The sequence below is a fragment of the Mercenaria mercenaria genome, chromosome 6, assembly GCF_021730395.1.
Source record: "Mercenaria mercenaria strain notata chromosome 6, MADL_Memer_1, whole genome shotgun sequence".
In the NCBI taxonomy this organism is placed as follows: domain Eukaryota; kingdom Metazoa; phylum Mollusca; class Bivalvia; order Venerida; family Veneridae; genus Mercenaria; species Mercenaria mercenaria.
Genome location: NC_069366.1, coordinates 37,428,338 through 37,440,516, shown reverse-complemented (window position 1 = coordinate 37,440,516; position 12,179 = coordinate 37,428,338). Strand labels below are relative to the sequence as shown.

At 37.1% G+C, this 12,179-nt stretch overlaps 2 protein-coding genes across 3 annotated transcripts in view; one reads left to right on the top strand and one right to left on the bottom strand.

The window, feature by feature from the left end:
* Positions 1 to 337: 337 nt before the first annotated feature.
* Positions 338 to 12,124, top strand: LOC123549093 (uncharacterized). Of its 2 annotated transcripts, XM_053545642.1 has the most exons (3): positions 340 to 852; positions 3,280 to 4,331; positions 10,327 to 12,124. In XM_053545642.1, the coding sequence occupies exons 1-3, from the start codon at positions 503 to 505 to the stop codon at positions 10,374 to 10,376; spliced, it is 1,452 nt and encodes a 483-aa protein (XP_053401617.1). In that variant the 5' UTR covers positions 340 to 502; the 3' UTR covers positions 10,377 to 12,124. The 2 variants fall into 2 exon arrangements, with proteins under 2 accessions (XP_045192831.2, XP_053401617.1); XM_045336896.2 differs by having other exon boundaries at positions 338 to 852; positions 3,280 to 12,124.
* Positions 7,722 to 12,179, bottom strand: part of LOC123549091 (unconventional prefoldin RPB5 interactor 1-like) — a 24,491-nt gene continuing 20,033 nt past the window's right edge. Inside the window, exon 9 of the mRNA XM_045336894.2 lies at positions 7,722 to 8,074. Coding sequence (XP_045192829.2) covers positions 7,811 to 8,074 — 264 coding nt within the window. The 3' untranslated portion in view covers positions 7,722 to 7,810. The remainder of the gene's footprint in view (positions 8,075 to 12,179) is intronic.

Genomic DNA, 12,179 nt, shown 5'->3' with positions numbered 1-12,179 from the left:
ATCTATATTTCGTATATACCTGCATTTTAAAATTCAAAGTATATAATTTTTCTTTTAAATCTAACTTTGACACTCATATTTCTAATATATTTCCGCGCGCCGCCATTAACATTATAGGCTCCAACAAAATGCCGGATAGATAACACGAAATAATAAGGCAGGCATGAAAAAATAAGTGAAATAAGTAAGTTTACAGCATCATTTATGCATGTCCAAACATACACTTTATGCCTCTTGAAATACTAAAGCCTATCCACGTAGGGTTGTCTAGGAATACGGAACTTCCGTAATCCTAGAACCGGAGGCTAGGATTACGGTACCGTAATCGTAGCCACTGCCAAATATTTAACTAGACGATAAAACTCCGTTGAATATTAAAACACTTCGGTAATAACAAAAGTCCGCTATTTGAAATACATGTTAATTTTCAGAAAACTTAAACAAGGAAGTAAATTTAATATACTGGATTAGTGGGACAATACTGTCTTGACTACCTCAAAAAATGGCGACCGGGACAGACATTGCCAAGTCTAGTAAGGGTTCTGAAGAGGTTTTTGATATATGTTGTTCTCCGTGTTCAGAGGCCGACAGAGTGAGAGAAGGCAAACAATTTTGTGAGAACTGTGGATCTTACTTTTGTGATCAATGTCTTAGAGATCACAACAAGTTCGCGGCATTGCGCTCGCACAGGATTGTGGATAAATCAGTAGTGGGGCCGCTGCAAGGAGGTAACACCACTGTGGTGGGTGAACCAACAGATAGATGCGTCGCTCATTGTGGCAAGATCGTTGATATGTTTTGCAAGGACCACGACGAAGTGTGTTGCGAGGCTTGTGTTACGATTAAACATAGGTAATCGTTTGTTTTTTTTTTTCAATGGAAATAACGCTGTAAGTTCAAGTATTCAAGCGTTTCGTTTCTTCCCATTAGTACGCGCTACTTCAACCGCACTGAACAGGAAAGTTCCTTGGGTGGTCCCCTTTCAGATTCTTTCAACTCTAGCCATTCCAACCAAAAGGAAACATTTTAAAAATCTTTTTTGAAAGTGCTGGCCAAATTTCGAAATAATTTTTGAAGAAATATTCCTTGGGTGACTCTGCCAAATCTCTTTTGTTGAAAAACATGACCGCCACGGGGGTGTGACCAGTTTTCGCTATAGGCCCATGGATATATGGAAAACTTTCAAAATGTTCTCTGAAACTACTGGCTCCATTTCAAAATAATTCCACAGAAATGATCCGTAAGTGACCCCCTACCAGATTCCGTTTTGTTAAAAACATGAATGCCCGGCAAGGGGCGGGGCTAGCTTTTGTTATACTGGTATGGTTTAGTTTTTGTTATACTGGTATGGTTATATGGAAAATCTTGAAAATCTCTAAAACTGTTGGCCAAATTTCAAAGTAACTTCATAGCAATGTTCCTTTAGTGGCCCTCTACCAAAGTCCTTCTAAGCGTTCTGTTTTGTTAAACAAGTGGGTCCTGAAGGCCCTGTTTTGCGCATCTGACCTGATTTTTACCCTAGATAACATAGTTTCTAATCTGGCCTAGATTTCATAGAGACAAATATTTTGACCAAGTTTTATGTAAATCAGGTAGATAAGTATCCAATCACTTGACTTAGTGACATAGTTCCTGACCTCACTCAGGTACCCCACTTCTGAACTTGACCTAGATTTTACACAGACAAGCAATCTGACCAAGATTTTTGATGATCAAGTTGAAAAAGTAGCCTCTAAAGTATTTACAAAGTGTTTCTATGATTTGAACTAATGACCTAGATTTTCCTAATGACCCATTTACAGATTCATCCTAGATTTCAAACAAACAAAACATTATGACCAAGGTAGAAAATGTGGCCTTTTGAATGTTAACCCTTACCCTGCTAAATTTCTATAATGAACTTGTCCATCATTCAGTTTAGACCTCTAAGTCTTGAACTTGACCTATATCTGTATTTTAGAGCGACAAACATTCTGACAAAGATTTATGATGATCAAATAGAAAATGTTGCCTCTAGAGTATAACAAGACCTAGTGACCTAATTACTGATCTCATGTAACCAACCCAGTTTTGAATTTAATCTAGATTTCATAGAGAAAAACATTCTGAACAAGAGCTGTCACTATTAGTGACGAATGCCCCCCGAAGTATGCCCACGATTGCTACAGTTGTCTCCACAAAATATGCCAGAATAGTTTAGGCCTGGATCATTTTGTGACCAGACGAAAAAAAAATCTCCAAAGGTGACCATGACTTTTGAGCTAGAGGTCTGGGTCTTGGGCATGACACATCAGTTCATTATAAGGAACTATAAGGAACATTTATGCCAAGTAATTTTAAAATCCCATGAGGAATGGCAGAATTATTTAACAGACAAGAAACAGACCCTGTTAACCTTTGACTTCTAAGTGTGACCTTGACCTTGGAGATAGGAGTCTGGGTCTTGCGCACGACACATTGTCTCATTTTAAGGAATTTTTTAGGATGCCCAAGGAACATATCTGTGAAATAATTTCAAAATCGGGCCAGAGTTTCCAACCAGAAGTTTTTATATGTTTTTCCTTTTGGTTGTCAGGACAACCAGAATTCTATACCGATGATCTAGATTTAAAGGAATCTCAAGGAACATTCCAGTGAAGTTTGGTTGAAATTGGCAGTGATTTAGGAGATTTTCTTTAAAGAAATTGCAGACATCCAACGATCCTAGAAGCTAAACATGAGCATATGCAATACCTGCTCTGGTGGGCTAAAAAGTTGTGCCTCTTTTTCAAAATAGCATTTTTAATGAAGTTTTGTATGTAAGCTTGTAGCCAAATGGTGGGAATATTGAACTCACAGAACTTTGCCAAATTTCTTTATTGCGTTTTTTACAGTAATGTCACTTTTTGACTCTGTGATTTTTTTTGTTAACTTTTGTATGTAAGCTGGTCAGTAACTACTACTGAGACTGGACTGAAACTCCACACACTTGTTCCCAGTACGGGAGCAAGGTACAGGTTCCACAACTCTATTTACCTTTTCACATAGTTATGCCCCTTTTCAACTTAATTACTTTTGGATACGTTTTTGCATGTAAGTGGGGTTTTACTTACATTTCAACAAAATTGCTTTTTTGCTGTCTCTTGTGAGATGATCCAGTGGTGCATACCTCTTACTTAATTCAAAAAGAAAAGTTTAAAGATGCGTTTTGTTAAATATTGCTCTATTCAAAGATAAAAGTGGCAGTCAATCTTTGTCCAATTAACCACATGACATAATTTTAAAATTGATTTTTTGCAGGTCATGTTCAGGTTTAAACCACATCAAAAATGTTGCAAAAGGGATTACTAACAGCATGGAATTCAAAGACACTAAAGACTCTTTGGAGAAAGTCATAACAAAAATCAAACAGGAAAAAGATAAAAGAACTAACAACTTATCAAGTCTAAATGAGAAGAAAGATACAATTCTACAGGACATTGATAAATACCAAGATGACATTATTAACAGAATTAAGGTGCTTGCAGATGCTTCAAGAAAAGAAGTGATATCTAAACATGCTGAACTTGTGAAGGCCACAGAATCTGATGCTAAAGAACTTGACACAATTGGGATGCTGTTGGAAGACATTACAATGAAAGTAGATGTCACTAGTGAAAATGAAGCACAAATATTTACAAATGTAAAGAATGGTAAAAAGGCTGCAACTGATGTGGAAAGTATTGTTGATGAACTTTCCTCTAATTGGACAGAAAAAGATCTTGAATATTGCTTTGATAATGAGCCAGCTGACATGGTATTGGATCTGAAGACATTTGGACGTTTTCCTGATAAAACAGATACTAGGCCATACCTTGCTTCAATTGATAAAAAATGTAATGTCAAAGTAAAGAGCGATAGTCAGCTATGTGACATAAATTGTATATGTATACTGGGTGATGGCACATTTGTCATTAGTGACTATCGAAATGATAAACTGAAAAGGCTTGGTAAAAATTTTGAAGTTACTGACAGCATCAGCTTAGATGGATCCCCTATATCATTATGTACCACTGAACAAAATGAAGTAGCAGCTGCACTCAGAGAACAGAAGAAAGTACAGTTTGTGTCTTGTGGAAAAACATTCTCATTAGGAGATTCCTTTAAAACTGATCTAAGATGTACAGGCCTTTATTTTGACTCAAAATATAGTGAACTATATGTTTCCTGTGGTGCTAAGTGGCAAGGGGATCAACAATCAAAGGTGAATGTTTACAAAAAGAATGGAACATTGCTTAGAACCTATGGAGCAAACAAAGATGGAACTCAGTTATTCTCTTCACCAAACAACATTACCATGGCAACAGCTACGGGTAAGATTTACATTGCAGATCATGGGAATGGACTCATTGCTATAAATAAAAATGGTGAAAAGTTGTGGACATTTACAGACCCAAAAATAAAGGGTCCTTGGGGTGTTTGTATTTTACCTGGGAACCAACTGCTTGTCACAGGCTATGGTTCAGGAAATATTATTCAAGTAGGAAGTGATGGAAAGGAAGTTAACGAACTTCTCGAATCATCAGAAGGACTGAATCATCCATATGCTGTCATGTATGAGAAAGAGAATTCTAGAATAATTGTTGGAAGTAATTCAAACGAGATCCGTGTGTACACTTTACCTAGAAAATAGGTGTGACAAAAATGGTCCCAAAATATGTATGGCGTTAGGTGACCTATGTGTAATGATGTATGCGAAATAACTGAAAACGTTTTTGTTTAACCCGTTACAGTTACTTCCATAAGGATTGAAATGCTCGATCCCTTCGGATTTGACATACAAAGTTTCAACTGCACATGTAAAACATATACCAAAACCGTCCCTTCAGAATTTGGTAAAATACAATAATGTTACTGTCAGGAACCAGTAAACTACTGCTATTAATAAATTTATAACAAAAGCATACATTTTAAGAGAACAAGAGCTTGTAGAACACGAAGTGCCCCCCTTGATGCATTCAGTAATTGCACAACGAACAAAAATTTTTTGGTCACTATGCACAACAGTTTTACTGTTCTTGGTCAAAGTGACCTTGACCTCTGACCTATTGACCTCAAAACCAGTAGGGGTCATGATAAACCTCCATATTAAGTTTCGTGATCCTAGGCCCAAGCATTCTCAGGATATCGTCCAGACACATTTTAACTGTTCCAGGTCACTGTGACCTTGACCTTTGATCTACGGACCTCAAAATCAAAAGTGTCATCTGCTTATCATGATCAACCTCCCTATTAAGTTTTGTGATCCTAGGTCAAAGCGTACTCAAATTATTGTCTGGAACGGTTTTACTGTTCCAGGTCAATATGTCCGTGACCTTTGGCCTACTGACCTAAAAATCAATAGGGGTCATCTACTGGTCATGACCAACCTCCTTATCAAACTTCATGATCCTAGTCCAGAAACCATTTAACTGTTCCTGATCACTGTGACCTTGACGTTTGACCTACTGACTTCAAAACAGAGGCGTATTGACGATTTGAGGATTGAGGCGGCATAGGGTGTGGATTTGGGATGGAGTATCACCCTCCCATCAACAGGGTCTGGGGTGGCCCCGGGGAAATTTTTGCATATAGCTAGAGTAAATGGTGCAATCTAGCGATTTCTTCGACTGCTCAGTAGCTGTTGAACATACTCGTTTTTTTAGTTTTCACCCCTATTTACAGTTTCTGTGTATAAACACTGTAATGGCGGTACGATGTTAGATAAGAGCAGTGAACACTGTCCTACTACGAAACTAGGGGTCGTGAGTTCGAGCCCCCGCTCCTCCAACTAAAAATTACTAACATTGTGATAAGAGTCCTTTGTATAGGTGCTCTACACCTGGCATGCTAAAGAACCGGGGAAGTTTCTGGAATTGGGACGTCTTCTGTATCTTGCACTCTTCTCCTACTAACATTACTAGCAGTCTTCTGGAGGAATCGCCCTTATGTGTTACCGGTGGCGACTATAAGAAAGCTTATATACAAACAAACGATGTCAGATACGGACAATGTTTTGCAAGGGTAGAACCAGTAATGTCTATTTAGGGGATCGAGAACAAGACCCCGACTTAAAGGGGCAATCCAATCCTTATGGCATTTTAGTCATTAAATGGCATTATAAAGGTAATAAGCAATTCACTGTTTTCTTTCTGAAATAAGCACTAATCATATACTCGTATGTTAATATAATTCAATTTCATTACATAATGTATCGCACATAATGTACAACATATATTTAGAGCTAAGAACAAAAAGTACAACTATATCATCAATATTTAACAAGATTTTTGTGATATAACTGATGATATCGTAAAACATAATTAGCACCAATAGCTAGCTGATACAAATTTAAACAGACTTTCCAAAATTAATGTATTTAGTGTTTCATTTCCACAAACAAATTCATTTGCCACTTTTATCATGTCAATTCTGTCCGTCATCTCCCTATGCTCGTAGAGTGTCATGAGATGGTTTAGCTTTTTCTGTGTCATTCTGGCATGCAAATAAGTCTTAACTCCTCGTAGAGCCGAGAATGTGTTGAATTCAATCATTATGGTTGGGTTCTTTGATATTTCGGACAGTATGTTTATGTAAAAAATATTTAATTTAATATATTTTATCAAAAGACCTCTAAAGATGCATATTTGCGTTTGTGTTTCACTCAAGACCTTTGTTGGTATCAGTTCGGCAGTAAGCAATAAAACAGGATTAACATTCATTAATTAAAGTATCGCCTATAATCCGAGTCTGCGGGGCGTGAACTGGTCTTTGCTGATTATTGATTTTGTACAATACCTTGTCACCAAGGTGATCTAGCAAGGTGTCGGCGATATGACAAGATTCTGTGTACATATCAGTTGCTGATGAACTTCATGATAAATTTGCAATTGGCAAAGGAAGACCTCTGTATTTCGGCATTTTGCTGCTCCTCGAAATATTGGGGCGGCACATGCCGCCCCAGCTCCTAAGCCCTTGCGAAATCAATAGGGGTCATCTGCTGGTCATGACAAACCTCCCTATCAACTTTCATTATCCTTGGCTTAAGTGTTCTCGAGTTATCATCTGGAAACCGTTTAATTGTTCTGGGTCAATGTGACCTTGACCTTTGACCTCCTGATCTCAAAATCAATAGGGGTCCTCTCCTGGTCATGACCAACCATCCTATCAACTTTCATGATCCTAGGCCAAAGCATTCTTGAGTTATCATCTGGAAACTGTTTAACTGTTCTGGATCACTGTGACCTTGACCTTTGACCTACTGATCTAAAAAACAATAAGGGTCATATGACCAACCACCCTATCAACTTCCATTATCCTAGGCCCAAGAGTTCTTGAGTTATCATCCGGAAACGGATTGGTCTACATACCCATCGACAGACTGACCGTCCAACCAAAATCTGCAAAACAGTATACCGCTCCTTCTTCGAATAACAATTACATTTAGTGTCTTTTGTTTTTAAGGGCTTTGCCTTATATACTCATGTTTTGAAAATGTAGTATGTATATGTATGTACTCTATTCTTTAAGCTAATGGCATATGTTATATGTCAAGTTTGCAAAATAAATGGTGTATCAAACTTTATCAGAATGACAGTGGAATCATTAATTTAAAAGTAATTTGCTGCATCAGGTTTTTCAATCATTGACTTACTAGGAAATCCAATGTGTGTATATTTTTTAGTTCTTTTTTAATTTCTACAGACTGAGAAATTTCAAGCAAGTAGAGAGGACAGGTATTTATTTCCCTGTCTGTGATAAAAGACAAAACATTATTTCAAGTATTTTATGTAACTGGTATATAATCACAATGTTATCTTCTAATCATCTGTCTTTGAGCTTTAAATTTTGACACTGGTTTAACATTTGTAGAGTCTGTCTGATTGGTTAATTCTGAAACTGTTTCTTTCATGTCTCTGTTCTGATTGGCTGACTGAGCTTTGAACTTTGACACTGGTCTCTGTGGCAGCACCTGTTGTAAGGGAGACATCTCTGTGGTGGATTTTTCTGGAACAGATTTTTCTACTACAGTTCCAGAAAATGCTGGTTCCAAAGAACTTTGCTGCACAGATTTGTTCTGAAATTATGAAGACAAAATATTGCTGTAGATTATAAAAAGTACTAATGACTTTATTTTGTATTAAATCTATTTAAAAAGTAGATCCTACTGATTAACAAGAGATCACAGAGTGATCTTGGCGCCCACTACTGAGCCATTTTTGAATGTTCCAAATTTCAAGACTAGCTCAAGGTCAAAGTTCATTTCGGTACACAAACTGTGCATGTGGTCCATGCATGTGGTCCAAATTTGAAAGCTGTAGCTTGAGAAATGTGAAAGTAGGTCACTAGATCAATTTCAATGTAAAAGTTCATTTTGGTACACAAAACTATGCATGTGCTTCAAATCAATCTGAAGGCTGTAGCTTGAGAAATGTGAAAGTAGGTACTAGGTAAAAATCAAGGTAAAATTTCAATTCAGAATACAAAACTATGCAAGTGGTTCAAATTTGAAGCATGTAGCTTCAGAAATGTGAAAGTAGGTCACTAGGTCAATGTCAAGGTCAAAGTTTGTTTCAGTACACAAACCTATGCATGTGGTCCAAATTTGAAGGCTGTAGCTACAGAAATGTGAAAGTAGGTCACTAGGTCAAGATCAAGGTCAACTCATGTCAAGGTTCATGTTGCCACTCAAAACTATACATCTGGTGCAAATTTGAATGTTGTAGGTTATGGACAGGAAGATTTTTAAAGTTTTTCCCTATATAAGTCTATATGAACCATGTGACCCCCAGGGCGGGGCCATATTTGACCCTAGGGGGATAATTTGAACAAACTTGGTAGAGAACAACTAGATGATGTCACATACAAAATATCAAAGCCATAGGCCCTGTGGTTTTGGACAAGAAGTATTTCAAAGTTTTTCCCTATATAAATCTATGTAAATTATAAAAATAAACAAAGGGCCATAACTCACTCGAATATTGCTGAACCAGTCTGATTTTCAGGGGGACACAACTAGGGTACCAATACATCATTCTGACAAAGTTTGGTCAAAATCCCCCCAGTAGTTTCTGAGGAGATGCGATAACGAGAAATTGTTAACGGACGGACGACAGACCACGGACGCAGAGTGATTTGAATAGCCCACCATCTGATGATGGTGGGCTAATTATTGTAGATATTTACATTCTCCCCATTTGTTCTACTGAAAATTATGACGTTCACTTTGCGAGAACCGCAAAAGGAAAGGCTCCAAAGTTACGGCAATGCTGCTTAGTGATAACAGGCCATTGTTTTGACAATGTCCACATATAGTCGGGGAGAACATTCCTTAGATGACATTGTAGTTGTTCTGTCTAGTGAACGGAATGACTGGTTAGCTGATTATAATGTTAAATACAGTAAAATATGTGCAATTTATAATAAGTTTGCTTATAAATGGAAAGGAAATATAATTGAATATAAGATATGAATTTAGTTTTTTTAGAGTTCATGCGAAATTAACGACATAATAGGATCGGCAAATTAAACATGTATCATTAACGTGATTCATGGATTTGCCGATCCTATTCTGTCGTTCATTTCACATGAACTCTGAAAAAGAATTAATTTCTTAAGTACAAACACAAAGATTGTAACTATTATTCCTTTAAGTAGTAACAAATATTCCTCTTGCAAAGCACTATGGGATTGTTAGATAGTTAATATACCAATAATGATGAAACTGAAACTATTGTTAAGAAAAATGAAAAAAATTCCTTTGTTTTAAAATCTTGTATAAATTCAAATTGCTGACTTCTTATTTTCTTGTATTCTTATCATAAACAGAACTGTAATTGAAAAGTTTAACCAAAACATATGTTTCAAAGGTAACAAAGGAGCTTCTCCAATCATAGTGTAGTAATATAAATTATTTCTTTAAAATAATTTCATTTATTCCTCGAGACTTAAAATGTTTGTTAGTTGCTAAGGTTTCGGGATTAATCGGCCTTTATTATTCAGTTGAACTGGTTCTCGTTTTATCAATACAGTACTGATGTGCATGTTCAGCAAGCCGAGAACACAGCCAGTTGTTCGATATAAAAGCAAAAAGCCCGTGCAGATTTCTCACATTGCGTCTGAAAGGGCGAATAGACCGTTATTATACACTGACTGACATAATCTACTGTTCTTCTACATGTCGTTCAGTAAAGATAAACTTACCCTCCCGCCACACCCCTAAAGTTGCTAATGCAGTAATATTTTATGGTTAACTTAGTTTTTGGTGAAAGACCTGAAATTTTGGAGAAACTTGTGTCAGATTTGCTGCGTTTTGTATTATAATTTCAGGGTACCGATTTCTTATATGGCATTTATTGAAGATGTCAGTGAGCTGTTAGTGCAACGTACACTGTGAAGTCTCCGATATCCCAATTATAATCATACTCAAAGAAGTTACGAATGAATGTTCTGTTATAGAAGCCAAGTCGAAGGAACTTCAAAGTACCGTAGATACTTCCTGGAAATTAACTTTTGGCTAGTTCCAGATTTATAGAATTCAGGTGTGTATTGTGTTGATAAATAACAGCATTCGTTAGAATGTTTTTAACTGGAACTGTGTGCTTTTTTAGGATATCGGAAATTAAATTAATGTTTAAGACATTTTCTGTAAAAGAATATATAGGAAAAGAAATTACATGAACTTGTGTATTACTTTAGCTTAGGTATTTTCATTTATATCTTTGCTTCTAGATAAAAGATAAGGCTCACTAGCAGTTATTTCTGTGTTATGTAATTTTTATGAATCGGTAATTATACCTTAAATGTTAGGACTGTCGCTCAAATGATGTTGAATTGAGGGGATCAGGCGAGATATCGAGTTAATTAGATTGCTAAACAATAACCGGTTGGGTGTTTGTTTTGTGGCGATTTATACGGTTGATGCCGAACTAGAGATATATCTATGCATTTGGTGTGATGAATTTTATTCGGAACAGTTCAGTGTAATTAGCGTTGTCGTCTGTCAGTTATGGACACGGTCCGCTCAGTTTGGTGAAACTATGTTTGCCTTTATCGGGCCTATCACAAGGGCATTATTATCTTAAACAGTGCACCAAAGGTTGTTCATTGCAAAAGATGCACCTTGCTATTTAAGGTTGGTTGACCTGAAGTTGCTTCGGGTCACTAGGATTTCGTCCTTATAGTACTGGCGAGTCCTAGATTGCACTGCATTGCGTTGCTTGCTTGTGAAGTGGTTGTAGTGCACCACTATAGGTTCTGGTGATGCCTAGGTTGCTTTGCTTTTTGCGTAGTGAAGCTTCTATAGTGAATAATTACAGTATTGGCGAAACCTAGGTTGTGTCTGTAATGTATCACTATTGTACTGGTGAGGCCCAAGTTGCATTCCGTTGTCCGTAGTGCTTCACTATAGTGTTGGTAATGCCTATGTTGCGTTGTTTCTTGCGATATGAAGTGTCTGCAATGCATCACAATGGTACTGGTGAGGCCCTGGTTGCATTCGTTGTCTGTAATGCTTCACTATAATGTTGTGTGGTGCCTATGTTGCGTTGCTTCTTGCAAGGTGAAATGTGTCTGGGGTGCATCAGTTGGTGTTTTGTGTGGTAGGCCCGGTCAGTCCGTATTTTAGTTTTACTAGCTGAAGAATTGGGCTGTCTCATGAATATTTAACGCGTGCCGTTTTCGTGGACAATAATGCCAATATTGTCGTTCTTGTTTTAGCACAGACATATATCAGACAGCTTTCTAGCACCGAGTGTTTGGTAGCAGCTCTTGACTTGCTTCGTGGCATCGTTTTGGTGCAGAGCCGTGGTGAGCTGAGGTCTGCTGTCATACATTCGGGTGTGGTCCGTGTGCTGGGTGCCGTCTGCAGTTTTTAGGAGTCATCGCATCGCGTGTTGTCTCATGCTTGCGCCTGGTCTCCTCTCACTTGAAGATAGAGTGGCCAAAAACATGCCAACTTAACTTTTCAATGTTTTCTCAGATCTGTTGATGCATTTACCTTAGCAGATGTAGAATATATTAATTTAGAAATCAAGTATTTTAAGTCATTTGTTCGTCATAATGTGTTATATGATCTTAAAACATTTAACAGTATAACAATGAGATAAATAAAAGACAAAGAATGGTACATGTTCTTATTTTATGTCGAGTAATATGGAATAAATGTGATTCTTGTATTAACA